This window comes from Petaurus breviceps, unplaced genomic scaffold (genome assembly GCF_028583685.1).
Source record: "Petaurus breviceps papuanus isolate PSGF00001 unplaced genomic scaffold, PetGlider_PUasm1.0 175, whole genome shotgun sequence".
In the NCBI taxonomy this organism is placed as follows: Eukaryota; Metazoa; Chordata; class Mammalia; order Diprotodontia; family Petauridae; genus Petaurus; species Petaurus breviceps.
This window is the reverse complement of record NW_027185764.1, coordinates 23900762-23927976: the sequence shown is the minus strand read 5'-3', so window position 1 is coordinate 23927976 and position 27215 is coordinate 23900762. Positions and strand designations below refer to the sequence as shown.

General features: G+C 38.1%; 4 protein-coding genes across 7 annotated transcripts in view; 2 read left to right on the top strand and 2 right to left on the bottom strand.

The window, feature by feature from the left end:
* EIF2AK1 (eukaryotic translation initiation factor 2 alpha kinase 1) overlaps window positions 1-17704 on the top strand; it is a 31532-nt gene extending 13828 nt beyond the window's left edge. Inside the window, exons 11-15 of the mRNA XM_069084894.1 lie at window positions 2972-3072; window positions 11841-11955; window positions 13368-13447; window positions 14837-15070; window positions 17369-17704. Of these exons, the coding sequence (XP_068940995.1) occupies window positions 2972-3072; window positions 11841-11955; window positions 13368-13447; window positions 14837-15070; window positions 17369-17503 (665 nt within the window). The 3' untranslated portion in view covers window positions 17504-17704. The remainder of the gene's footprint in view (window positions 1-2971; window positions 3073-11840; window positions 11956-13367; window positions 13448-14836; window positions 15071-17368) is intronic.
* Window positions 4059-10625, bottom strand: ANKRD61 (ankyrin repeat domain 61). The gene is made up of 3 exons (XM_069084899.1): window positions 10413-10625; window positions 5803-5897; window positions 4059-5004 (listed from the first exon to the last, which is right to left on the bottom strand). Exons 1-3 carry the CDS (start codon window positions 10623-10625, stop codon window positions 4059-4061), a joined length of 1254 nt encoding a protein of 417 aa, XP_068941000.1.
* On the bottom strand, window positions 17538-26901 carry AIMP2 (aminoacyl tRNA synthetase complex interacting multifunctional protein 2). 3 transcript variants are annotated; one of them, XM_069084898.1, is made up of 4 exons: window positions 26740-26901; window positions 20945-21151; window positions 18907-19138; window positions 17538-18293 (listed from the first exon to the last, which is right to left on the bottom strand). In XM_069084898.1, the coding sequence occupies exons 1-4, from the start codon at window positions 26746-26748 to the stop codon at window positions 17908-17910; spliced, it is 834 nt and encodes a 277-aa protein (XP_068940999.1). In that variant the 5' UTR covers window positions 26749-26901; the 3' UTR covers window positions 17538-17907. The 3 variants fall into 3 exon arrangements, with proteins under 3 accessions (XP_068940999.1, XP_068940996.1, XP_068940998.1); XM_069084895.1 differs by having other exon boundaries at window positions 26611-26874; XM_069084897.1 differs by having other exon boundaries at window positions 26722-26874.
* Window positions 26902-26971: 70 nt separating this feature from the next.
* Window positions 26972-27215, top strand: part of PMS2 (PMS1 homolog 2, mismatch repair system component) — a 38314-nt gene continuing 38070 nt past the window's right edge. For both annotated transcript variants that reach the window (XM_069084892.1, XM_069084893.1), the window contains exon 1: window positions 26972-27133. In XM_069084892.1, coding sequence (XP_068940993.1) covers window positions 27120-27133 — 14 coding nt within the window. In that variant the 5' untranslated portion in view covers window positions 26972-27119. The remainder of the gene's footprint in view (window positions 27134-27215) is intronic.

Here is a 27215-nt window from a genome sequence, read left to right as displayed (position 1 = left end):
TTATATCAGTACTCTTCCTGTGAGCTAAATGGAATTTGTTAATCTACCTTTGAGTATATCATCCTGTTTAGTTAATGACTGAAGATTGAAGGAAATTCACATTTTTTTCTTTAAAAAAATGTAAATTTTCAAGTGTTCTAGTTTACTTTTGTATGGACTTACTAGGGATTTGTGCTCTGCTATTTTCAAAAGCATTTGAGCGAGCTCGTAAAATTAAACATAATATGACATAATTAAGGATAAAAATAGAAGAGAGGCTAGCCAAAAGATCATAGTGAATTTTTGTTACCAAGTGCCTGAGCTAAACTAATTGTTGTAGTTGGACACTTAAACTTGGCTCTGAGTTCCCTGGCAGCTTTCTGTAATTTCTGATGCCAGATCAACATAACCCAGACAAATTTGTCTGCAGAAAACTTTTTCCTGGAACTAAATTCAAAGAGTTTATCATGTGAAGCTCGTTGAATACTGTGTAACACTAAATAATGTTTTCTGTTATAGTTTGGCAAAAGACAGATTGTATTCAAATGGATATTTTACTTAACGTAAGTCTGTAAAGTCTGAGGGCATAATATTACATCATAACTCAGCGAAGGAAAGGTTGAGCTAGTCTGACAAAGCTACTCTCCTTTCTGATTATTTAACTTAATAGTTTTAGAATTTGAAGTCTCTGTAAGGATGAATAATTAACATTAATCACATTTTCTAAAATCTTAGATTAAAAAAAACAACACAAAAATAAGTTTTAATGATACTTTTAGTTTTTCCATCACAGTCCTTTATGGAAATTTTCTCTCATTTCCAAATTGAAACTTCCATGTTACAAAGAAAAAAATGAAGTGAAAATCCCTGAATATCTGATTCAGAGGAGACATTGTCAAATGCTAGATTGTTGTCAGTGCATGGTTTATAGTTTCTAATAGTTGTCTGTAATGCAAGTGGTCTATCTTATTGGTAACATGGGCAGCCATATTCTTTAGATACTAGCTGTGAGAATTCAGAGTGATTCTGTCATGAAAGTTTAAAAGTATGTCTTGTGTTCCTATTCCATAAGTACTTAGCAGTGCTTGGGTACTATTAAATAATCAGAAAGGAAAGTAGTTTTGCCATATTGGCTCAACCCAAGACATATTTTGTCTGTATAGGCAGTATGCCAATATGGGAAGCTAATATTTTCTTTTAGAAAGGTGTGAAGTAGTTCCACAAATTACTTAGGTGAGATTTAAGAATCCCGTGCTTTATAACACTGAAGTACTGACATCAGTCTAAAACATTTTTAGGAAAGTATCATCTACATGGGATAGTTTATAGTTTAAAGCAGAGATTCATGTACTAGTATCCGTGGATAGATTTCAATGAGTCTGTGAAATTGGTTTTCTGTGTAATCTTATGTACTTTATTTTATGCATTGAAAAAACATTATTTTGAAAAGTCCTTCTGTATGTTTTACCAGACTAATAACCCCTGGAACTGTGGGCTGTTGTGGAATTTGAATGTGATTTAATAGTAACTTAATAGAGTAGTCGAATAATCTGCTAGACTTCTATAGATTTTTTTAAAAATCACTGATGCTTTTAAAATTTATTTTCACAGGAAATTATTTGTCTATAAATTCACTGAGAATTTCATTATTATTGTTGCTGCTTTATATGGGATCATTAAAGAATAGGATAGGAATAAATTGTTCAGATAACTGAAGTATACCCTTCAAGTGTACACCTTTTTTTGGTATTTTAACCACAGTAAAATGGGAGCAGTGTTAGATCTGGACTGAGAAGAAAACTGTTTAATCCAGGTTCTAACTTTTAACTAACTATGTAGCCTTGACCAAATCACTTCAGCTTCCTCATATGTAAAACAAAGAACTTGGATTTGGTGACCTCTTAAGTCCTTTTCCGTTACTTAATTATTGGTGCCACATTCTCAGATTCATCTTTGGATGAAAACATGGTCATTTTCTCCCTTGTAGTATTGTTGAGAGGAAAAAGTGCTGGAAAAAAATGTTAGTTATTGTTGTTGTTATACTATTAAATAGTAATTGTAAAAAGATAATAAATACATACGCATATAATGTGGTTTATTATGATTGTCATGTTATTGTTAACATACCCATAAATAATAATTATAGTAATAAACCATCTTATATATTTCCCTGTCTTTTTGAAAAGAGTATGTCTATTTAACCTTGGTTTGGTGGCTCGTGGTCATATAATCATGACTAATGGTGGTTCTTTAGGCATCAGGAAAGACCTAATATAGGATGTAGCATTTCAGCTGAGCTTTGAAGGAAACGGGATTCCAAGAGACAGAGGAGAGGAAGCAGGGCATTCCAGGCTGTGGCTCAACCAATGCAAAGGCATGGAGTTGGGAGATGGCTTGTTGTGTTTGAGGAACTGCAAGAAAATTAGTGTGGTTGAATCACAGAATGCGTGTAGAGAAGTAAGATCTAATAAAACTGGAAAGTTAAATTGAAGCCAGGGCTGCAGGAGTAGCTGAGATATAAACAGCTTCAGACGGCTTTGCTTTTTATATATTTTCACCCTCCTCACAGGCCTTCAAAAGTGACAGCTAACTGTTATCTTTCCCTATAGAAGTTTGCTGCTAACAGTCTGTGACCTGGGAAACGATATAACCAAGCATGTTATTAGCATATGTTTTAAATAAGAGTGAATAATCCCCGAGGTAAAGTCTAAGAACTTCCCCTTTGAGACAGTTTAGTTAAATAAAACTCACTGACTTTGGTGCAGTGGCATTTTGACATTTGGTGGCTCAGAATTCTTTTTCACTTTAGGTTTGTGGCTCTTTTTAAGGGGACTGAAGCCATTGTATGTTGCATAAAGATGTATGTTACATACTTTATAATACATAAAGCTGCAGTGTTACACATTTTCTGTGTGGGGTGTTAACTGTATTTTAGAGCTCATTTGAGTAAGAATATAAATAAATAAAACATGATTTATCCCTCTCTTTCAAGGTCCTTATGTTATGGGCAGTGTTGCAACAAAAATTTTTCAAGAGCTATTGGAAGGCGTATATTATATACATAACATGGGAGTGGTACACAGAGATCTCAAGGTGAGTTGGAGAAACTAAAGGATTTAAAGAAATGATAGCTTCTTTTAGAGCTCATAACATTAGGGATTCATTGAAGTAAATGAAACTTTTTTAGGAAGTTGTTTCATCTATGGACATTTAATTTCGATTCTGTCTTTACTTTATTTCAAATCATTACAGACCCAGAACCTGAAAATTATTTGATTGAGTTAAAAAAACAAACAAACAAACCAGGCAATGAGAAATGAAAATACGCCGTTCCATATTACTCTTTTATTAAAGAATCCAGTTGTTCAGTCACCTTATGTGCAGTGGCACCATGGAAAGAGTACTAGGTTTGCCCACAAAGGACCTGATCTAGAATTTCAGCTCTGTCCCGTCATACACCTTGTGCAAGTCACTTAACATCTTGGGACCTCACAACTTCATCACCTGTATAATGGAAGGGTTAATTTAAGTGACTTCTGTGGTCTTTTCCACTTGTAGATCAGTTTTCCTATGATCATTACTATAAATGATCCTTATAAATGTGGTTACTACTAGTGAAAATGTTTTGTGAGCTAAATACATCATTGTAGCCTTGCAGGTACAATTTGATGATGTGTTTATCTCAGAGTCACTTCACTTGGGTAATTGGGAGCTAAATTAAAAAGGAAATCTTTTAAAGTCACTGTGCTTTTTGTTCTTCACATTTTGATTACCCAGAATGATATACATCCGTATTTTGAGTAGACATCATAGAGAGTCTTGAACTTTTCTGTTAAAAGCTTAAGCTTTTCTTTTTATTTAAAGATTAACTAAATCATGAAAATATATTTTCAAAAGAAAAACACCTTTAAAAACAAAATTAAATCAATACTGTAAATCATTTTTTATTTATTGAAAAAAGGTTTAGGAATCATTGGTTCCTACATCCAGGATGTACAAGGTGCTGCAAATTGTCTTCTCTAACTAGAAGATGCTATTTGAGTTGTTGAAATGCTGTGCAACTATGAAATTATGAGGTTTTATTTCAAAAGTTGGGATATGTGATAGTAACTATATATAGAATCCCATATCTTCAGTGGGAGAAGCTGTTTTAAGTGTTGTTTATATTTTTCTCCATAAAACTTTCTGATGTTGTTTTTACAGATCACTTGTAGGGATAAAGGTTTTTGCAATAATCTTATTAGGGTTTCCTTTAGCAGAAGAAATTCTGGTAGTAGAAGTCCTGTGGGTAGAATTCCTTGGTTGTTGGTCAGTTTCAGGGGATAAGAGAGATAAAGGAGCTTGTCAAGAAGTGTTGTATCTCTTATATTGGATCTATGCTGAAGAAACATAAAAATTGGAGCTTCCCCATTTCTTGTTAAGATATTAACATCTGCCTCAAATTCAAGTAGTAGATTAATTATGGCTTCTCTGCCTCCAAAACATGCTTCATGAATAGCAGTTTGTCCTTTGTGATCCTGGGCGTTTACTTTTGCTCCATTAGTTAAGAGTAAACGGATACAGCTTATATCTGCTGCCAGTAACCTGCCTGCTTTAGTTGATGCAGTACATACTGCCAATTTAAGGGCAGTATTTCCAGTAGTAGAGATGGTACAATTTACATTTGCTCCACAAGCAATTAGCATTTCAGTCATCTCCTTGTTCAGTATGCCAGCAGCCAGGTGAAGGGGAGTCATGCATGACTTATCAGTGGCATTGACATGAGCATCATTCTGGGCTAGAATGGAGAGAACCGGATAGATACCATAGCGTGTGGCCAGGTGGAGTGGTGAATATTTGTAGTTGTTGTCTGCTTGAGCATTAACCAGAGCTCCATGCTCACATAAGATATGAAGACACATTACAGCATGATTCTGTGTATCTGTCTGGATTCTCTGTAGGCGGTTTACTGGTTCTGTCCAAGTGGCAGAGGTAATTGGCCAATGTAGGAGCATGAGATGAAGTGTAGTGTGACCTCTGGTGTCCCTATAATATGTATTGATCATAAGTTAGCTCTAAAATATGTATATAGTAAGTAGGGGGGAATTTGGACAGGTACTAAGTAAGTTTTGGCAGTTAGAATTGTTGTAAATGAAATAGGCACGAAGAATGGTAGACATATAGATCCAGTAATTCTGGAGTCAATGAGGCCATCTGTTCTCAGTCACCTACCACCTTGCTGACCCAGATGGAAGATAGGACAAGTTCTACATCTGACTCTATTACCAAAGTTATAATTAAAATGATCTCCCACATTTCTTTGTCTTGGAGAAGAAATGCTAATGTTTCTCTTCTAAAATCCAGTTTTTTCCACCATATTTAAAAAATGCCTTTTGGTTCATTAGTGTGGTTACATCTTTCAGAATAAAAAATAACCCAGTTGCACTTAGTATCATGTAGTTTAGTTTTTAATATTTACTTTTATAACTGTATTCATTCAGCATACCCAGCTAGATTGTAAGCTTCTTGAGGGCAGGAACCATGATTTTTATTGTTGAACACACTGTAGGCAGTCAACAGGTAGCTTATTTTTGCTTGACTTTGTGCTTTTATTGCTAGATAGTAAGTAGTATTTTATTTGTAGGCACCCAAATTCTTTTGATCATTAGGTTAATTAAGTCATTAAAGCCTAACTCCTACTAGACATACAATCTCTATATGAAGAATGAGTCAAGACATACCTGAAGAAAAGTTACAACCTAAACTATGTGCTTCCTTAAAATGTTTTCTTATGAGTAGTTTTGACAGAATACCTAATGACTGATTACCTAATAGTTAACTCACCTTATTTCTGGATCAGCGCCATGTTCTAGCAAGCAAAGCAAACTTTGTGCCTTTTGGTATTTAGCAGCCAGATGAATGGGAATGATAGATTGTGTCTGCTTATAAGCAAAAATATTTAAAGGAAATAAGTTCTCTTTGATCATATGATTTGTCACTTTAAAGATTAGTTGATGTATTTACTAGTATAATTTTTTTAGTATCTACGTATGCTCTAAATTGAATAAATTATTCCTTTCTTTTTATTATTTTAAATGACCACAATACTGTTCCAATTTCAAACTGCACAGACTAGGCTACATTTTGCCCAAAATACGTAGAGGTAACTGAAAAAACTGTGCTTATTTTCCTAAACAGTTATACTTTTAAAATAATTACTTTAAGGTAATTTAATCTCTAAATTAACTCAGTGGGGGAAATGGTTAGGAACTAGAAATTTTGCTTTTAAAAGAGTATTGACAAAGTCAATAATAAGTTGTAAAAACTGCACACTTGAGTAGGTTTCAGAAATACAGTGTGTGCTTTATAGGATTAGTACAGCTGTTTGTGTACCAGTTATTTTTAAAACTTACAACCAGGTTTTTTTGGGCCTCCTGTATGCAGAAACACACAGCTTGTCTTCAAGATAAGGAAAGTGGGTGGGGTCACAGTAAAGAGTGACTTGTATTTACACTTAAGTAAATATTACTGATATAGTTTATTTTCATATCACCTACTTTTTCCAGTTCCCCGAATTGTCCCTTTTAACAAAGAATTAAAAGGGGGAAAACACTGTTTAGCAGAACTGAACAACATATTGGAAAGGGTCTGCTATAGAAGCAGTGTTCCGCAGCCGCAGTCTCCTATTTCTGCATTGTAAATGCAGGAGGCGTCTTCTCACATCTCCTGTTTAGGACACAGAGAGTGACTTTGAATGTCATTCTTACCGATTGCTTTTGAGCTTCTTCACAAGTCATCAAGAGATTTATTACGGTAGACCAATAGGGAGTAGTGATTGAGGGGAAATTGAGATAAATCCCACTGAGTCATCCTGACCTTTAGCAAAAATGGTGCTAAATAAGGTCAAATCATTCAAGCAACAAATAATTGGTTAAATGAGTACTAAATGCCAGGCATTGTGCTAGACACCAAACATAAGGATAACTGTGAAGCAGCATAAGCGCTCAAGGGGCTTACATTTTGTTAGGAGAATTAAAAGTATGTATGTAAGTAGATATAAAATAAATAGGTTATATTTTTTAAAGCTTTTTGGAGGGCAGTTGGGGTTAAGTGACTTGCCCAAGGTCACACGGCTAATTTTTGTGTTAAGTGTCTGAGGCCGGATCTGAACCCAGGTCCTCCTGAGTCCAGGGCCGGTGCTGTATTCATTGCGCCACCTAGCCGCCCTGAGGAGGTTATTTTTAGCAGCTGGAGGAATCAACAAGCCTTGTTCGACATTTAGTACATATGATGCACTGTGTTAGGTGTACAGAGGCCAAGGTAAAAGAGTCAGTGACCTCAGGGAGTGTGAGTCATATTGGAGTAGACCACATACACACATATAAGTAGATACAAAATCCACAGAAAGTACTTTTTTTGGGGGGAAGGGGGAGGAGGCATTAGTGATTGTGGAGGAGGTATCAGGAAAGCCTCATGAAAAAGGTTATGTCTGAGCTGAGTTTTGAAGGAGACAGGATTCCAGAAGGTAGAAGTGAGGAGGCAGGACATTCCAGGAATGGGAGAGACCCAGTGGAAAGGCATGATGGCACTGGGAGATGGAGTGTTATGTTTGAGGAACAGCAAGAAAGCCAGGTTAGCAGAACCAGAGAATATAAGAAAGGGAGTAACATATAATAAAATTGCACAGTTAGGTTGGACCTTTATTGTAAAAGGGCTTTAAATGATAAACAGGATTTTGTGTTTGAGTCTACGGGTGGTAATTACATGGTCTGTCTCATGCTTTAAGAATAATTATTCAGCAGCTGTGTTGAAGATGGATTAAAGAGGGGAGAGACTAGACAAGGGAGACCAATTAGAAAGCTTTTACAGTAATCTAGGTGACAGGAAGACAGAAAGGTACAGATTCTAGAGAGGTTGTGAAGGTAGAAGCAATGAGGCTTGGCAGTTGATTGGATATAGGGTTTGAGAGAATGAAGAATGAATATTTAGGCTGACTTTGAGGTTGCCGACCTGGGTGGATGGAATAGGAAAGTTAGGTACAGGATCATATTTGTGGGGAAAGATACATTTGTTTTGGAGAAGTTGAGTTTGAGATTCTCTTAGGACATCCAGCTCATGATATCAAAATAGGCAGTTGGTGATAGATCTAGGACTGGAGCTGAGAGGATGAGGAGGGAGGGACAGACACTGGGTACATAGATCTAGGAGCCATCTGCATAAAGATGATAACTGAAACCATGAGAGCAGATGAGGTCACCAAAAGAGAAGATGTGGAAACAAAAAGGTATCAAGATGGGAGGACACTTCACAGTTAGGGTGGGGCAACATGGATTATGATTTGGCAGAAGACACTGAGAACGAGCAGTCACACAGGTAGGTCAGTATGAAAGAAAAGCAATATTATGAAATCTTGAAAGAGGGTATTCAGGAGAAGAGAGTGGTCAATATAGGGTCACAGACTGCAGAGAATTCAAGAATGAGGCCTGAGAAAAAGCTATTGGTTTGGCCATTAAGAGATCCTAGGTAACTCTGGAAAGAGTGGTTTCAGTTGGTGGTTGGAGAGAGGTCCAATGAGGGAGGCAAGGTCCAGGTGATTAGATTGTCCGAGGTTTTCCTTTAAGGCCCAACTTCATGGCCGGTGGTGATATATACTGGGAGGCCTGTCTCACAGAAGGCAGGGGCAGGGGAAAGGTATGGCCCAAGGAATTGGATCAGGTGACAGTGTGAAGTGGGCCTGCTGAAGAAGGAGGGAGGAGGAGGGGGAAAGGGGAAGTTTGGTCCCTGGAATGACCTCCAGGGGAGGTCTTCCAGGAGAAGGCCTTTAGGCTCAGAGTGCTGGACAGGCAGGTGGCTAAGATACAGGGCTGGTAAAGAGCATTGGGAAGGTTGGGGGGGAAAGACTCAGGTTGGAAAGGTAGCCTGGACCTGAGACTAGCACTCAGCTACATATGTACATGTTGTTTACCTAAAGAATATAAGTTCCTTGAGGGCAGAACCTTTTATTTTTATCTTTGTATCCCAAACCCAATAAAATGTTTCACATTAATAAATGCTTGTTAACTGATTTGCAAACAGATTGGATCATCTTTTATCTATTGGTTCCTTCTCCTCTCCTTGAAAAACATGCTTGTATCTTTCCATTTGGAAAAAATAACAGAACAAAACTAAAATCCTTACTTGATCTTACTACCTCCTCAAGCTGTCCTTCCAAATCTTTGCTCCCAATTATAACCAGAGTCCTAGAAAAAATGGTCTACACTTGTTGCCTCCACTTCTTCCTCTTTCATTCACTTTTCAGCCCCTTACAATCTGACTTTTTATCTCCGTTCAACTGAAACCACTCTTTCCAAAGTTAGCTATTGTCTTTTTTTTTATTTTTTTATTTTTATTTTTTGCTTTTTGGAAGGCAGTTGGGGTTAAGAGACTTGCCCAAAGTCACACGGGTAATTAGTGTGTCAAGTGTCTGAGGCCGCATTTGAACTCGGGTCCTCCTGACTCCAGGGCTGGTGCTCTATTCACTGTGCCACCTAGCAGCCCCTATCTTTTATCTCTTAATGACCAAAACCATAGCTTTTTCTCAGGCCTCAGTCTTGAATTCTCTCATCCCTCAATGTTAGCATACTCTCATCCTGATACTCTATCCATCCTAATTATCCTGAATGCCTAGATGTACAGTACTAATTTCTCATTCCCAGCTATGTATTTCCTTCTTATCTCCTTACTAAAAACCTCCCCTCCCCATATCCCACTACACACTGGCCAACTCCTTCAACTGTACTTTCTGTTGAGTACAGAGTACAGTACAATTTTAATAATTAATGAACTTTGTTTCCTCTTAAATCTTTCTCTTTCTTCCATCTTGTGCTACTCACTGGGACCTGGATCCCTCCTAATGTCACTGCATTCCTGCTCACCCTTTGCAGTACTCTTTGCACATTTAATCATATTTCTTTCCTTGTCATGGCTTTGGACAGGGGGAAAGGGAGTCAGAATATTCTTTGCTTCCTCAGTGAGTTCAGTGCCAGGCTCACTCAACTCCTCATACTGGGGGACTTCAACTTATTTATGTTTCCTCAAGAAACCCTGTCTTTAAAATTTCTAAATTTACTCAATTTCTGTGATCTACTCCTTCACCCCACTTCAGCTAAACAGAGAAAGATGGTCATATCCTTGATATTGCCATTACCAACTAGTGTTCTACTACAGTGTTTATGAGCTCTATAAGTGCTTTGTCTGATTATAATCTTTTATCATTTCATCTTTTCCTGTGCCTCATCACCCCTCACACTGGTAAGAAGGGTCATTGTCAGAGACAAAGAGAAAAGAATAGAAGATGATGTAAAGGGGTTTTGATATGGAGAGTAGAAAAGAAGAGGAAGCTCATTTCTCCCTCTTAAAGAATGAATCTCCTTCAAACAGTAATTTTTTTTTCCTATCTGTAAAAAAGGGGTTACCTGGTTCAGAAGTAATCTGTAGCATGTGGAATTGGCCAAAACAGTCATTGGCTGGTTCACAGGATGATTTCTTAGTAGGGTTTCAATGGTAGTACAATCTTCTCTCATTATGGCTTCATAGAGCTTGGAGTGAAGTGCTTTTAATCTTACTGGTTCAGTAGAAGGTCTGTCAATTACCTTGCTTCTAGTTCCTCTTTTGGTTATATTTCCCATGATAAAAACAGCCTTTTAGATAGTGAGAAATTGGAGTTCAGGGTAAACTGTATGTTGTGGAATGTGGTCAATTTAAAACTCTTTATGATGATTCAGTTTGGTTCTAGAACAGTTTTGGAATTACTGCTTTTAAAGCTGTAGCTATGAACAAAATGAAATTTTATATTTCAGATATCTTGGAGAAATAAATAACTTCTTGTTGGTGCCCCAGCTGGAATTTCTGAAATTAGTCAATCCTAAATGGACTTTTTTTCCTAGATGATATTCTTTCATGTGAAAAGACCTAATAAATGATATAAAATAAGCTACAGCTGTTTTCTTATCTAATTCAACTACATGACAAACATCTCATAAAATAAAAATGTGGACCTAAAATTTGATTGTAGAATGTCAATTTAATATATAAATCCAGTTTCAGACAAGGAAACTTGCTTGTCATCTGCATTATTTTAGATCTTAGTGGAATATTTTTCTTCATTTTTTCACTGTGGTCAGAGTGATTTTGGAGAGGCTATAGGAAAATATCCAGGAATCTATCCTTGGACTTGTGCTTTTGAACATTTTGATAAGTGACTAGAATGAAACTAAGGCATGCTTGTCACATTTGCAATTGACAGGGACAGCTAACATATTGGGTGGGTGGGTGGGGTGTCAGGATAAAAAGAAAGATTTAGATATTCTTAAAAATTATGGATCAGATATAGTAAGATGAAATTTAATAGGGATAATTGTAAAGTTTAAAGAGGTTTGGGTTTTTTTTTAAAGTTGACTTTTACAGTAGCAGAAGTAGAGGAAGGCATGGCTAAATAGCAGTTCCTGTGGAAAACATCTGGTGATTTTAATGGATTGTAAGCTCAGTATGAGTCAAGCATGTGACATAGTAACCAAAAAGCTAATGATTGCTAACTCTAGAATCTGTGTGTTTCACGTTCCTTGATCAAACCTCATCTCAAATATGCATGTAGCATCTCACAGGGTCATTGTGAAGATAAAATTAGCTATTTGTGCTTTGCAAACCTTAAAGCATATAATATGTATATATAGTGTGTGTCTGTGTGTGTATAAAGTATATAAATGCTAGCTATTATCTTTTAAAAATTTTTTTACAAATGTCACATTTCTACATAGATACATGGATATATTATTACATATATGTATGTGTAGGTATACATGAAATAGATATCCAAGATAGTGAATTGTTTTGTCTATTTGTAGCCCAGAAATATCTTTCTTCAAGGCCCTGACCATCATGTAAGAATAGGAGATTTTGGTCTAGCTTGTACAGACATCATTCAGAAAGACACAGAATGGACCAGTAGAAATGGGAAAAGTAAGTTTTCTGTTGTCAAAAAAAAATCTCTTAAATGTCTAATTGTAAATATGGTCTTCACAAAAATATTTTAAGCAGCAATAATTTGCCTTTCCTCACTATGCCCAGAGGGCTGTAAAACTGTGCATATACTCTTTGATCCAGCAGTACTACTACTAGGTCTGTATCCCAAAGAGATAAGGGAAAAAAAGTGGGAAAGGACCTCTTTGTACAAGGATATTTATAGCAAGCTCTTTCTGTGGTGGCTAAGAATTGGAAATTGAGGGGATGCCCATTGATTGGAGAATGGCTGAACAAGTTGTGTTATAAGACTATAATGGATTGGGGTGGCCAGGTAGCACAGTGAGTAAGAGCACTGGCTCCAGTGTCAAGATGACCTGGAGATCAAATCTGGGCTCAGACACTTAGCACCCACCCAGAAATAACTGGCCGTGTAAACCTTGAGCAAGTTACTTAACCCCAATTGCTTTAAAAAAAAAAAGACTATAATGGAATACTATTGTGCTATAAGAAGTGACGAGCAGGAGGATTTCAGAATAAAACTGGACATACATGAACTGATACAGAGTGACGTGAGCAGAACCAAAAGGACACAGGACATGTTAACAGCCATATTGAGCAATGAACACTGAATGACTGAGCTATTCGCAGCAATGCAGTGATCCAGGATAGTCCCGTGATAAAAAATGCTGTCTGCCTCTAGACGAACTGATGGAGTCAGAGTGTAGGCCAAATTACACTATTTTTCACTTTCTTTTCTTTTAGTTTTCTTCCACAGAATGACTAATATGTAAATGTTTTACATGATTGCATACGTATAACCTACTTCATATAGGTTTACTATCTCAGGGAAGGAGTGGAGGGAGGGTGAGCAGAAAGGAGGGATGGAACTTGGAACACAAAATTAAAAAAAAAAACCCAAATCTTAAAAATTGTTTTTCATATAGTTGGGGGTAAAAACAAAATATTATTTTAAAAAAATTGCCTGCTCCAGTGACTTCCAGCGTAGAGAGGCAACCCTGAGATCTTGAAAATTGTGCCAACAGATCACAGGCTTCAGCAGGTCCTGCCAGGCTGAAAGTGATGGACTATTTGTCATCTAAAGACTGATGTAGCCAAGTTCAGATGCTTATCACTAGGTTGGCTTCAGGGTGATGAATTTTACTGTCATAGCAACTGTCATACATCTAGTGCCGAATGATAGGGGGAATTATAAATTGTACAGTGGAGGAGGAAGTACCCCTACATATAAAACTGAGGATAATGGAAGCATTAAAGTATAATAACCTTCTAGAAATTATAATATCCTGAACCCAGCAAATCTTCAATGGAGGTTTGTTGGTAATGACAAACTGTGACCAAGATTAAGCCAAATGGGTATCTTTATAATAATCAGAATATTAAAATTATAGGACTGACACATACTTCAGGAGTGGGTACTAGTCTGTATGCTTCACCAGAACAGCTGCAAGGATCTGAATATGATGCCAAGGTAGGATCAGTTTTTTAAAAACCATTTCTTGCTTCTCTTCTTTAAGACAAGTTTCTGAAAACATCTGAGCACTATCAATTTCTCTTTGCATATCATCCTCTCCTAACAAAACTGTCTTGCTTTTTTTTTTAGTTAGCATTTCCTGTACCTTTGGTTATTTCCAAATCTCTGCCAATACTGAATTGTTTTATAAAAGGCTGTCATTATAAAATGCAATCTTCACTTCAGGCAGCTGTTCTTCCTAGGAGACCATTCTTTCGCAAATATGATGAGCTGTTACTTGATACAGTTAAAGAAGCTTAACTGTTTAAGCTGGAATTACTCTGATGTTGAATGAATATAATGTAAAGTTTTAATAAGCTCTTAATCTTTTTTTTTTTTAAAGCTCCCAGGGCTTCTTAGAGAACATCAATTCAACAAAAATTTCTTAAGTGCCTACTTTCTATGTGAAGTGCTGTGCTAGATGTTGGAATATGTAGGAAGACCTAAGTTACTGTCCTTATGTTAGCTTACATTTTGCCAGGGTGTGATGGAGACAAGGAAAGTATCCAGACATGCTCTATATATGAGGAAGGAAACAATGTTTTCAGATCACTTCTTTTCCAAAATACATGCTAACTTGTAATTATTTCCTCAGTTGTGATGAATAATGCAATTTTGACAACAGATGATATTACAAAGGTATGCCTTGTGGTTAAACCCTCAAAACAAACTTGGCTAGGATTTTTTAAAACTTTTTTTTTAAGTTGGTATAAATTTATTGTATAGAAAGATAGATAATCTGTTACAAAATCTACCAAAAATGTTTTATTTCTGAGTGGAGGCAAAGAGAGAATTGAACCTGAAAGTAATTTTATAATTTTCTGCTACAGCTTGTAATAGACTTTGGAAGTTTTGTGACTTCTCCCAGCCTGATGTGTCAAACCTAAATTTTCATTGGATGGGAAAAAATGTCTTATTGGTGGACAGCATATTTACTGGACAAATGAATTTTTTTAAAACTATTAGAGCTTATTTCTTCCAACTTATTTCTTCTCATAAGGACCAATTTAGGAAAACTTTCTTATTTATTTTTGGGTGTTCTCTTTCTTTGTATGGCTAGGACAGGAGGGAAAGATGAAAGGATTAAGTAGTTATAGACAGTTAATAAGTAGTCTTGCCTAATCTTAGTAAAGACTTGCCATTTGTCTCCTTGCCTGTTGGGACATCCCAGTCCTGCTCTATACTCCCTTTGCTGTTGATAAATGTAAATCAAGTTTTCTAATCACAATGGCAAACCTATCTATTTATTTATGTTTTCTTCTGGATATCAAATTAAACTGAAATTTTAAAATATTATTCTGAATTTAAATTTCCACTAATAAATTTTTGTGCTTTTTGTTTTTCCAGTCAGACATGTATAGTTTGGGTGTGATTCTTCTAGAGCTCTTTCAGCCATTTGGAACAGAAATGGAAAGAGCAGAAGTTTTAACAGGCTTAAGAAATGGTCAAATCCCAGAATCACTTAGCCAAAGATGTCCAATACAAGCCAAGTACATAAAGCAATTAACAAGGAGTAATTCTTCACAGCGGCCATCTGCTGGACAGTTACTGGAAAGTGAACTTTTTCAAAATCCTGGAAATGTATGTTATCATGTTCAACTTGTTAGGTTTAAAATGGAGTGCTTAAAAAAAAAACAGTATTTGGTCATTATAAGTCACTATTCATAATGCTTCTCACACACAAAGAAGTTCAGATTAAGAAAGTATGCCTCTATTTAAGTATGTCTGTGAAAAGGAAACTGGTATATGGAAATTCCTTCCTCAGTGGAGTCTATTCTGTAGTCTAGGGATAAAGTTATTAGGTAAGGGAATATTCCGATTGTTTTGGGAGAATTCAAATAGAGTGACTCTTCATGCTCTTCCTACTCAGTCATATTTTATTATGTTTTCAAAATTCTGCTCTCAGCCTAAGTATTTTGTTTTCTTAATATTTTAGAGATCTTCTGAAAAAGCTAACTTAGACTATAGTACATAACCCCCCCCAGCAATAATTGCAAAAAGGAATAGAAATTAAGTGTGGTAGAGCAGCTGGGATTTAACAACTATCTCAGTTTTTTGGCTAGACAGGAAGCAAGAATGTCCAATATGTATTTTGAGGTGAAGTAGATTGTACTTTGGAATAACTCTTAACTGATAAAAAAGATTAAAGGATATGAATAGGTAGTTTTCAGAGGAAGAAATCCAAACTATCATAACCATAAGAAAAACTGCTCTAAATTGCTGATAATTAAAGAAATGCAGATTAACACAATTCTGAGGTTCCACCTCAAATCCATCAGATAGGTAAAGCTGGCAAAAAAGGAAAAGGATGGGGTGGCTAGGTAGTGCAGTGAATAGAGCACCGACCCTGGAGTCAGGAGAACATGATTTAAAATGCGGCCTCAGACACTTAACACAAAAACTAGTTGTGAGACCTTGGGCAAGGCACTTAACCCCCAATTGCCCTCCAAAAAGCAAAAAAAAAAAGGAAAAGGACATACAGGAGGGGCCGTGTGAAAACAAGTACGTTAATGTACTTGGCGTAATGTATTGGTGGGATTGTAAACCTGTTCAGAGTCTGCAGAGCAAATGGGAACTATGCCCCAAATCAAATTATGTCTATACCCATTGACCTAGTGATACCACTACTAGATCTGTACCCCAGAGATAAAAGAAGAAAAGGACCCATATGTACAGAAATATAGTAGCCTTTTCATGTATTGGAAACTGAGAGTGCCCATCAAATGGGATGGCTGAACAAGTTTTAGGTATGTGATAGAATAGTGTTGTACTATAAAAAATTTATTTAAGGGGATAGTTAGAGAGAGATGAGATTTGTATGGAGTGATGCAGAATGAGATGAGCAGAATCAGGAGCACATAAGAGCAAAGACAAAAGAACTTTGTACTGTGATCAACACAATGACCAGCCATAAATTTCTGAGGTCTCACGATAAAATATGCTAACTACCTCCTCCCATTAGACATGATGAATTCAGAATACAGATTGAGACTGTTTTTTGATTGGGCATGCCCAATGAATGTAGGCTTGATTGTACATGCTTATAACAAGTTTTATTTTTCTTATTTTCTCTACTGGAGGTAGAGGGTAGGGTAGGGCAAAATGGGAGGGAAAGAATGATCTGAAAATAAAATTTTAAAGATGGTATTTCCTGCTTCTTTGACTAACTAGCTGTGATCATCTTGAATAGGTTATTCCGGACGTGATTTATCTATTAAATGAATCAAATTATTGCTAAATCCCCTTCTAACAGTTTTTTAAAATTCTAGACTTGGCCAGGCCATTTTTGTGTTACCCTACAAAGTGATTGTGTATGGTTATCATATGGTATGCAAGCCCTTTTTCAGAAATTAAATTTTATTTTTAATTACTTGGAGGAAAATTTAATAATATACTCCCAGAGCTCTATATAGTGATATTCAAGGACCGATTAAATAATTCACATTTTAGGCATTTTAAAAGTTAAATTCAGTTAAATTCAGCCATGACACAGACTGTAGATGACCAATGGAGAATTGCTTCGTGTTTTTCTTGGTTCACATGTTGTTTGTCCTTCATTCTTGAAGAGAAGTGGCATCAGCAAGGTGATGTTGTGACTTAACAAGTGAATTGGATACATGTAAAGTCTGAATAAGGATTATGAAGTTCTCAAGAAAAATGTTATGTACAAATAAAAAAACGTAGCTTTGTGTTTTTTTTAATAAAGGACTTCTGGGGATTTTTGTTGCCTCCCTATGGAGGGGACAAAACCACCCCATCCTATGTCCCCAGCCTTCTGTCATTTTAATTGTATTTGGGGTTTATTGGAAAAGGCAGAATAGAAGAAAGAGGGAAGCTAAGTTGTCAGTGTGGAGACTGATTTTTAAATTTTCTTTTCAGATGAATTATGTCCTACAGAAGAAAGTAGTTGAACAAGAAAAAGAAATTGAAAAGCTCAAGGAAACCATAAGGCTTCTTTCTCTAGAAAAAGGTATAAAGGAAGACATGAAAGAAAGTGAAGGCTCTCCAGCCTGACCCTGATCTTTATGTATAAGAATGGGCACAGTAGTTTTTTAAGAAGTATTTGTTTTTAATTTTGTTGGATCTATTGAAATACAAATATGTTTTACAAATTTGTGTGTGGTTGGGGCCATTCTTTACTGTACAGGTTTTAATTTTCTTAATCTGTATGTATATGTACAAATTAACATTAAAATCAAAGTTTAAAACCTGTAATATTTTTAATTAAGGTTTCTTTTACTTGTTAACATTAACTAGTTATTAGAAAATTTATATCAGAGGAACCACAAGTTCTGTGATTTCATTGGTGTTTGACATCTAGCTGTAAGACATCAATTTTAGTATAAGTGCATTTACCAAGAGGCATGTTTTTAATATCAGTTTTTAGTCATACCACTTTTAAGATGTATTCTAAGAATTTACTTCAGGAGTTTCAGGGCACTGTTAAAAGAGGCCAAGTTTTCACATGATTTCATCCATTTCTGAATATCAGCTGGAACAGAATTAGGGCCACCTGACTGGTGAAGTACACCCCAAGCTACAATGTCTGCCACAGTGAGTTCATTTCCCACCAGCCAGGGACCTTTGTCAAGAGCAGCGCTAATAGAGTGCAAGACAGCTGCTTTTTCTTTACTGCTTCCTTCTTTCAACTGAAAACAAGTCACATCTATCCAATGATCTATAAGTGTTAGACGAACAGCATCATGTGTCTGGCCAAGCAGTGAGAACAAAAACCGAGCAATGGTCCCTTCACCTTCAATAGGACACATTGTTTGAATACTGAACTTCATCTGGGGCTTTGGCACTGAAAACAAAAAGAAAACAGCTCAGTATTAGTAAATAAAAGTAACTTTTTTTTAAAGTAAAGATATTAGCTAACAGTTTGAAGACTATTATTACCATTAAAAACTTAAAAATCACCACCAGATTCATAAAATCTCTAATAGCAATCTTATGTTTGCTTATAACTGAAAAGAATTTCCCCAAAGCACATTAAGTGATATGTTTCTTTTTAACGAAGAGACAACCACAAAGGATCACAAATAAAGATGAACTGTGCATTTCTGAACTAGGAAAGTACTGGAACAAGCCAGAAATGTCCTGAATAAGAACTAAAGAAGAGTTTTAGCACATTCCAGAGAGATTTGGGAAAGAATTGTTAACAAGAAGATACTTGTCCTATGGCTAAACAAGGAAAACAATTACTGTTGAGAGATCTAAGTATATGGCACTTTAAAGAACAAATCTGACACTTTTAAGATACTGACATATCAGTAAATATTTATGGAAACAGAATTTTGAGGTGATCAATAATTTTCACTTTTCCAGAAAACATAAACCTTAACATAATTTTGTCTCATAACATGATGTAAATTTCATTTTTCATTCCATCAATTTAGCTATAATTCTCTACCTACCATCCTTCCAAATTAAAGTAAAGCCCAACTGATACTCATGACGTGACTGTTTCTTAGATTGTTCTCCAAAACACTTCAAAAGATTTTCAGGAACATTTTTTACAGATGAATGCACATGAACAGTTGATAGTATCTTGTAGTGTTCACAAAGGAAGCTGTGTAGCACCAACAAGGAGAGTGGAGGCAGAGCTGGGTTTGCATTGATCACAATATCTTTCAATGCTCCATAGTCCTGCATTGAAAAAAACAGGAAAAACACTAGTGCTATAAAATCCTGATCTAGAAATTCTAAATTACAATGCCATGAAAACAATTCTCTTATTTACCAATCTAAAAGACCTTCCCCACTATCAAATGTTCTGACTATTTCATGGGTGTAAGGAATTCCAAGTGAGGAAACTCTTTCCAATGAACATCAATAAACATTCTTCAACTATGTATTAGTAAATTACCTGGGGCATTGAAATATAAATATTTTGTTACACTATTCTCATATCAGAGGAATCCCTCTTCCTACTTCCCCACACAGGCCTTTTAATTTTATAGGGTTCTGAAACTTGATTGAATATTAAATAGGGATTACTCTTCATTAAATTACTTGACATTTCTGGAGAATGAGCTTAACTGAAGCTTATTTCCTTAAGTATTAAAACCTTTTTAGCCATTTTGGAAAGAAATGTAAAATGTGTATTCTAGCTCCCAGTCTTAAGAAGTAAAATGAATATAATTTAACACTTTCTTGATGTCATTATAAAAATTACTGTACTCTGCTGTAATATGATGCCCATGGGGGCTCCATGAAGATCTATAGGTAGAATTATTTGTTTAAGTTTTGGAGGGAGCGATTCTTTTATATCTTCTCTTGCTGACTCTCATTTCTTAGTATGTTGAATATAACAGGTCATTCTCCCACTTCCCTAGCTCTATTCCTCATTCTGCCTACCAGGAAGAAGAGAAACCAAGCTTGTTAAATTTGTTAAGTTAAATAAATATACTATCCTAAATTAGTAGGCTAATAGCTAATTTCCTCATTGTTCAGGAGGCATTTTTCTTATACTTCCAAATCTGGGGAAAGAGAGTGAACAAAAGAAAGGCAGGAAAACACAAAAGGTAATTTTCTGTGATCCTTGTAGTTTCTCCTTCTCTCTCTGGCTGATGCTGCCAGCAGTATATGCTTGTCTCAAAGATTAAGCCATGCATGTCTAAGTACATGAGGCTGGTACAGTGAAACTGTGCATGGCTCATTAAATCAGTTATGGTTACCTTTGGTTATTAGCTTCCTCCTACTTGTATAACTGTGGTAATTCTAGAGCAAATATATGCTGATGAGCTGACCCAGTCCCCTGCCCCTGTAGGTGCCATCTCACCCCTCCCCCCATCCCCTATGATCCATGGTGCATTTATCAGACTAAAACCAACTCAGCAGCATCCCCTCCCCTCCCCAACCCCCCCAGGGGCTGGTGCCCCAGCTACTCTGACGACTCTAGAGAACTGTGGGCCGATTGAATGCCCTGGTGGTGGCAACGACCCATCTGAAAGAATGCCCTATCAAGTTTCGTTGGTATTTGCCATGGTGATCATGGGCGATGGACTCAGGGTTCAGTAGGAAGCCTGAAAAATGGCTGCCACATCCAAGGAAAGCAGCAGGCTTGTAAATCACCCACTCCCAACCTGGGTAGGAAGTAGCAAAAAATAACAACACATGACTCTTTCAAGGCCTTGTAACTAGATTGAGTACACTTTAAATTCTTTAATGAGGATCCAATTTAGGGCAATTCTGATGCTGCAGCCCCAGTAATTCCAGTTCTAATAGTATATTAAAATTACTGCAGTTAAAAACCTTATAATTGGATCTTGGGATCGAGTTAGTGATCTGAAGTGAGGTGAGCCACTGCCTGTTCCAGCCCCTGACTTACCAAACTTCATTTTAGATACTTAAGTAGTTTTAGTTCCATTCCTAGAATTTTCAGTGAAAAACTGACCTAGGTGTTTTTTTTTTTTGTATGCTAGTATGTTAAGACTTTAAATATGAATTTACCTTTCCAAGCATTGAATCTAAGTCTACTGCACTTGTAGTTAAAGTAGTGCATTCTTTAGTTTGGATCATGTTTGTCACATCAAAGTCTGCATCTGGCGTTTGTATCATCTTGGAGAGCCCATCAACAGCAGCTTTCAATTCATACAAACGTTTTAAGATCTCTTCCTGGCGGGACTCAAGAGCCTGAAGAGATGGGTCAGCTTCTTCCTAAATCAACCAAAATTAACAATGTTTTAATTTTCTTTTGTAATTCGTTTTCTTTCATCTCAAGGTAGTATTTTGTTAATACCAAAATCAGCCAGTGAAGAAATGTTATCTTCTCCATACAATTTTAGATACTTGGGTCCTAATTTCTCTCCTTATTTTAATAAATTACCTGAGTAGAAAAGGAGACTTAAAGGAGAGCAGGCTTATATTTTTAATAGCTCATGCTGCTGTCATCTGCAACTTGTCATGGTAAAGTAAGCACGTTTTGTATAATGTACTGGTAATTATGTTCTATGTTAAAAATAACTTTCATGCAGCTTAGTACATAGTAACTGGAACGGATACATAAAATGGATAAAAACTGTTCTCCTGTACATTCATGAAAACCAAACCACAAAAATATTCTGCACACTGTATAAAGTGTAAAAAATCACTTTGGTGTCCAATAATTAAGCTATTTGCAATAAAAGGAATATTTACAAAAATCCAAAAATGTTTAGTTTTGGAATATCTCTTAATTAATCTTTGAATATTAATGGTTGCTGTGGTAAGAATGAAATTCAAGTTAAAAAAATGAAAGCACACTGTTAAAGGACCTAATTTGGAAAGTTATCCCATTTCTCTGTCCTGGGCTCAAAATCACAATGCTGCTAAAGCATCTGTTAGCCAAAAGCAAAGACCAAACCTAAGCAGATATCTTTAGTTTTCCTTTGAGGGGAGAAAGTGGTTAAGTGTTTGTGTTTCAGAGGGCTTCTCTGCTGAGCCACTTATTGGATGGAAGGCAGAAGGTCTAGTTTTTCATCTCTGCACTGTTAGGGTATGGGGCTTTATGTTTTTTTCTAACAACTATATTGTCCTGTTCATAGAACCTAATCATAGTAATTTATCTTGTGACCAAAGGTGCAGGATACAAACCGAGTAACTTCAGTTGGGGTGAAATATAGTAATATGTCAAATAATTGAATATGCAGTGTCTGGAAATAAAAGTGAGTGCATGATTTGTGATATGAGAAATGACTACTATCCAACCATGATACTAAGAGTTGCAAATACTATTAATGAGGCAGTATCTGTTTCTTGTCACTGTTTTTTTCTTCCCTGACATTCTTTTGAGGTGTAATAGGAAAAACACCAAACCAGGATTAAGACAACCTTGGTTTGAGTCTTTAAGTACCTGAAAGGCTGTCTTGGGGAAGAAGCAGAAGATTTGTTCAATTTAGTCCCAGTGGGTAAGACAAGAAATAAGGGAAACTGCCTAACAATTAGAGCCATCCCAAAACAGAATGGGCTACATTCTGAAGTTCCTTTTTACTGAAGATATTCAAGTATTGAGGATCATATGTTACCACCATTGTAGAAGGGATTCTTGTTCATGATCATAAATTTAGAGCTTGAAAAAGGCCATTTAGTCCAATCCTTTCATTGTACAGAAAAGGAAATTGAAGTTCAGGTGAAATGACTTGTCCAATGCCACAGTGAGTGGCAGAATCAGTCTTCAAACCCAGGTCCTCTGACTCCAGATCAAGAATTCTTTTTATTGTAACAACAGTTTGGGTTGGAATAGATGTCCTCTGTTATCTCTTCAATTCTGAGATTGTGAGTCTTTGCTCTATTGTGTGACCATGGGCAAGTCAAATAATCTCTCTGAACCTCAGTTTCTTCATCTGTAAAACTGGGATAATATATGCCTCATAGCCCTGTTGTCAGGAAAAGTGCTTTTGCAACCTGTGATATATAAACTGAGCTTTTATTATGCTCCCCTTGCTGCCCATGCCAGCCCCTAAACTAAGGATCTGCCTTCATACTTCAAAAAAAGTGAGGAGCTCCTCTCCTCTCTTCACACCCTTGACATCAAACTCTGCTACCTCCTCCTTTACTCCAGTTTCCTCAGCAACTTAACTCCTCTACATGACCCTCCTATCTACTCCTGGAGATTGTTCCCATTATTTCCCTCCAACTATTCCCAATGCTGCAAACTTTCAGTTTTTCCCAATCTAGTACTGGTTCCTTCCCTGATACTTACAAAACTGCTTAACTCTCCCCACCCTTAGAAACTCACTGGGGGCAGCTAGGTGGCACAGTGAATAGAGCACCAGCCCTGGTGTCAGGAGGACCTGGGTTCAAGTCCGGCCTCAGACACTTAACACAAAAACTAGCTGTGGGACCTTGGGCAAGTCACTAAACCCCAATTGCACCCCCCCCCCCCCCCAAAAAAAAAAAAAAAAAAACTCTCACTAGATCCTACTGTGTCCACTAGCTGTTGTTGTCCCTTGTCTTTTTCCCTCTTTCTCAGCTTAACTCTGAGAAAACTGTCTCAACATTGGTACCTTCACTTCTCTTCTCACTTCTAAACCTTCTGCAATCTGGTTTCTGGCCTCATCATTCAACTGAAACTACTTTTGCCAAAGTTACCAATGATCTCTTAATCGCCAGATCTAATAATTGTTTTTCTTTCTCCCTCTTTAATCTTCATCCTTCTTGACCTGTCAGCAGCACCTGGCACTACTGACCACCTTTGCCTGAATACTCTTTTCTCCCTGCATTTTCTTGATTCTCCCTTCTCAACATTCTAAAACTGAACTCACCATTTCCCCCCCTAAACACTCATCCTTCCAGTGTCTCAGGTTCATAACTTAGGCATTATCCTGAACTCCTCCCTCTCCCTCACCCCACGTACCCAGTCAGTTGGCAAATTTTTATTTCTACCTTTGCAACACTCAAGCAACTACCTTGTGATTATTGCAATAGCATTCTAGCTGATCTGACTCAGATCTCTCACCACTCTAGTTCATTCAACATATTGCTGCCCAAGTAATTCTCCTTAAGACCTGATGTACAATTGATTAAGGAGGTTCAGGATTCGCGTGAAGAGAACGCTTGGCACTTCAAAAGATCCAATATTGTTTATTTAGAATATAGGTAAATGAGAAGGAAACCAGAGTAACAGAGTAAAAGGCTTAGGAATAGTAAGATAAGAGCAACTTTGATTAATACACACACACACACATATTTAGAATCATCACCAATGTGGGGAAGCACCAACACCTGACCATACAAGCTGGGGAATCCTGGGTACAGTTGCCAGGGTCCCGCATGGGAGGGTCCCAGGCAGGATGTCTCCTGCATGGGTGAGATTCCAGTTTGGGGTCTGAATCTTACGGTTTAAGTAGTGCTGAGAACAAAGAAGGCATACTGCCAGGTTTTTTAGCGAGCATCATATCTTGTGTGAGGCCGGGGATGGAGGCCAGTCCCTCCAAGGCCCCCCAAGAGCAATGTCTCCTTGCAATGGCTAGTTCCAGGAGTCAGGCAGTTATCATATCTCTTCTCAAGGACGTGGCTGGGGTCCCAGGAGAAGAGCAGCCCTCATATTATCAGGATCCTCTGTTCCCAAAAACCCTGGGCTAACAGAAAGGTCGTATTGAGTTGGGGCCTTGGTTTGTATAATTTTATCCCTCACAGAGGGGCTTACCTTGCCCCTTCACCTGCCCATGGGCCGCCCCCAAAACCAACTGCAGTAGCTTCCTATTGCCTCTAGACCAGTCAAGTCAAGCCATCACCACCCTTTTGACCACGATTTCTCCTTTGACCCCTAAAGCCATTCCATAGATCCTGAAACCAAGACCCTTGGGAATGGCAATATTACCAGCCCAGTGCCCTCATAATGAGAAAGCCACCCCTGTGGAGATACAGCCTATCAAATACTCCTTCAGGTATCACAACCATATCTACTAAAGACTCAGAAAAGAAAGTTTTCACCAAAGTCTTTGGCACTATCAAATGGTTCAATAGCAGAAACTAATATTTTTCAGTGGAAATAATAAAGGCATTATACCATTTACATTGCTATGGCACTCTAAGGATCACAAGAGTTTCCCATCTGACTTTCACACATTGTGTCACCATTATTAATCCTCCTTGAGAGCATAAGTTTTTTTTTAAACTTTTACTTTTCTATCTGTATCCCAAATGTTGAGCATATAGTAAGCACTTAATGCTTTATCCATTCATTCATAAATATAATATGCATAAATTCACGTATTCTTCATGAAGCCTTTCCTGATGCCCCTAACTGCTAGTGTCCTCCCAGACTACATTGTAGTTGACATAAATGTTGTACATATAATATATACACATATATAGGTATATTTACAGTTCTGCGGTACTTTATATGTACTTCTCTATTAAGAGAAGCTGCTTGTAAGAATTGTTTCATTCTTTGTGCCTAGTACAGGGGCCTCCAGGCCACATATAGCCTTCTAGATCTTGGGTGCAGCCTTTTGACCGATTCCCAAGTTTTACAGAACAAATCCTTTTATAAAGGGACAATACTTTAGCCTTATTGCTTAACAAATACTTGTTGATTTGATGGTTCTTCTTCCCTCTACTCTTTCTCAGTCTCATTGCTAGATCTAAATCTCTATCGTGTCCTTGGAACTTTGAATGACGCCCACACCAAGGCCCTGTCCTGGTCCTTTTCTATTTTCTCTCTCACTTGAGGAAGGAATCAGCTCCCAGGATTGGGATCATGTCTGATGATTCCCGGAACTTGTAGTCAACCTCTTTCCCAAGGTCCCTTCTGCCTTTTAGGCATTTCAAACAGGATGCTCTATAGGAATCTGCAAGTTCAAAACACAACCGAGTCCCCCTTCTGTTCCCAACTTCCCTTTTATTCTTGGGGGTAAATCTTTGTAGCAACCCAAGTCTACAAACAAAGCATTACCCTTGGCTCTTACCTCTCCCTCATCCCATGTATCCAGGCAGCTGCCAAATTGTGTCCTTTCCCCTACATCGGATCTCTCCGGCACACTCCTCCTTCCACCTCTTACAGGCCCCCAAAGGCACCCGGGCCACAGAAAGGCCGAAGCCTTCTGAAGGGGCTCCCTGCCTCAAATCGCTGTTCTCTTCTCTTTGACAGCACTAACTTAAGAAATCATCCCCGTTTAGGGAAAGGCAGCCAGGAAGAAGCTTTAAAACCGAATTGGCAAATAGGGAAGGCGGCTTTGGAGCAGCCCCGAGAAAGGAGGCAATGGAGCCAGAGGCCCCGGGTTAGACTCCTGTGCTCTCGGGACCCAAGTTCCCTCATCTGTGAAATGAGGGTCCTTTCCGCCTCACCACGACGACTGCCCCGTCCTGGGGCAGGGCAGGGCCTCGGCCTAGGGAGGGGGCGAGGTCGGGAGCCAGAGTGCATGGAGTCTCTTAGCTCAATCCGCACAAGGGCGGTCCCTTCCCGGTCGGACGTCCAAGTAAAAGTTCCAAAGCCCCGTCCCAGAAACTAAGCGAAAGCGGCAGGAGGTTCGCTCCCCAGACTATTCATTCCGCCCGCCTCTATCTGACGGGGACAAACTGCCAGACCCCCTAAGCGGTGGCGCCCGGGGGTGACCAACCCAACGACCAAGCCCTCGCTCCGCGCTCCAAACCCGCGCACCCTCGGTCAGGGAGGCGCTCGGCCAGGATCCTACCTGCACGTGCCCCGCCGGGCCCTCGGGGAAGGCCGAGCTTCGGTTCTTGGCGTGTATATTGGGGACCCGATACATGCATGTGGGGAGCTCTACGCACAGGGATCCACTCACCCCGTGATACGGCTTTACCTGGTACATGGGTATCGCGGAAGGAAAGTGAGGTGGACTGAGAACAAAATACACACTGGTGTGAGGGCAAAACACGCAACACAGCCCTGAGAGTGAAAGGAACAAATGGCTTTTACTCGGAAAGCTTCCGTTGCAAATGCTGGAAGACCGGAAAACCCTGCCGGTTTAAGCTCTCTGATTGGGCAAAGATTCCGGACTGGCACGTGACGAATCTTGCCCCCAGCCAATCAGAGGAAGAGGGCGTTGAGTTCTTTTGGGTAAGGGACGGCTAAAGGTTTCTGAGAACCACCAATGAGAGGGCGCGAGGAGAGACTGGGAATCCTACGCGGCCGAAGAGGGGAAACTTCTTACTGGCCCCGGGTGGGCTGACCTGAGGCTTCATGGAGGGGCCGAAGTAAGTGATTCTGCTTCCTTGCCCTCCCTCTTTCCTCTCTGGGCATTGCTCTTTCTGGTCTAGGGTGGGGGGGGAGGGGGGG

What these genes read in the sequence shown, in the direction of transcription:
- ANKRD61 (XM_069084899.1), bottom strand. Translation starts at nt 10,625, where the DNA reads ATGGGAAATATAACCAAAAGAGGAACTAGAAGCAAGGTAATTGACAGA. An exon ending in ACAGATTACTTCTGAACCAG is followed by an intron (nt 5,898 to 10,412) that starts GTAACCCCTTTT and finishes GCTTATAAGCAG; the next exon opens with ACACAATCTATCATTCCCAT. An exon ending in GGCGCTGATCCAGAAATAAG is followed by an intron (nt 5,005 to 5,802) that starts GTGAGTTAACTA and finishes TACATATTATAG; the next exon opens with GGACACCAGAGGTCACACTA.
- AIMP2 (XM_069084895.1), bottom strand. Translation starts at nt 26,748, where the DNA reads ATGTACCAGGTAAAGCCGTATCACGGGGTGAGTGGATCCCTGTGCGTA. An exon ending in GCCCGGCGGGGCACGTGCAG is followed by an intron (nt 21,152 to 26,610) that starts GTAGGATCCTGG and finishes TGGTTGATTTAG; the next exon opens with GAAGAAGCTGACCCATCTCT. An exon ending in TACTTTAATTTGGAAGGATG is followed by an intron (nt 18,294 to 18,906) that starts GTAGGTAGAGAA and finishes TTTTGTTTTCAG; the next exon opens with TGCCAAAGCCCCAGATGAAG.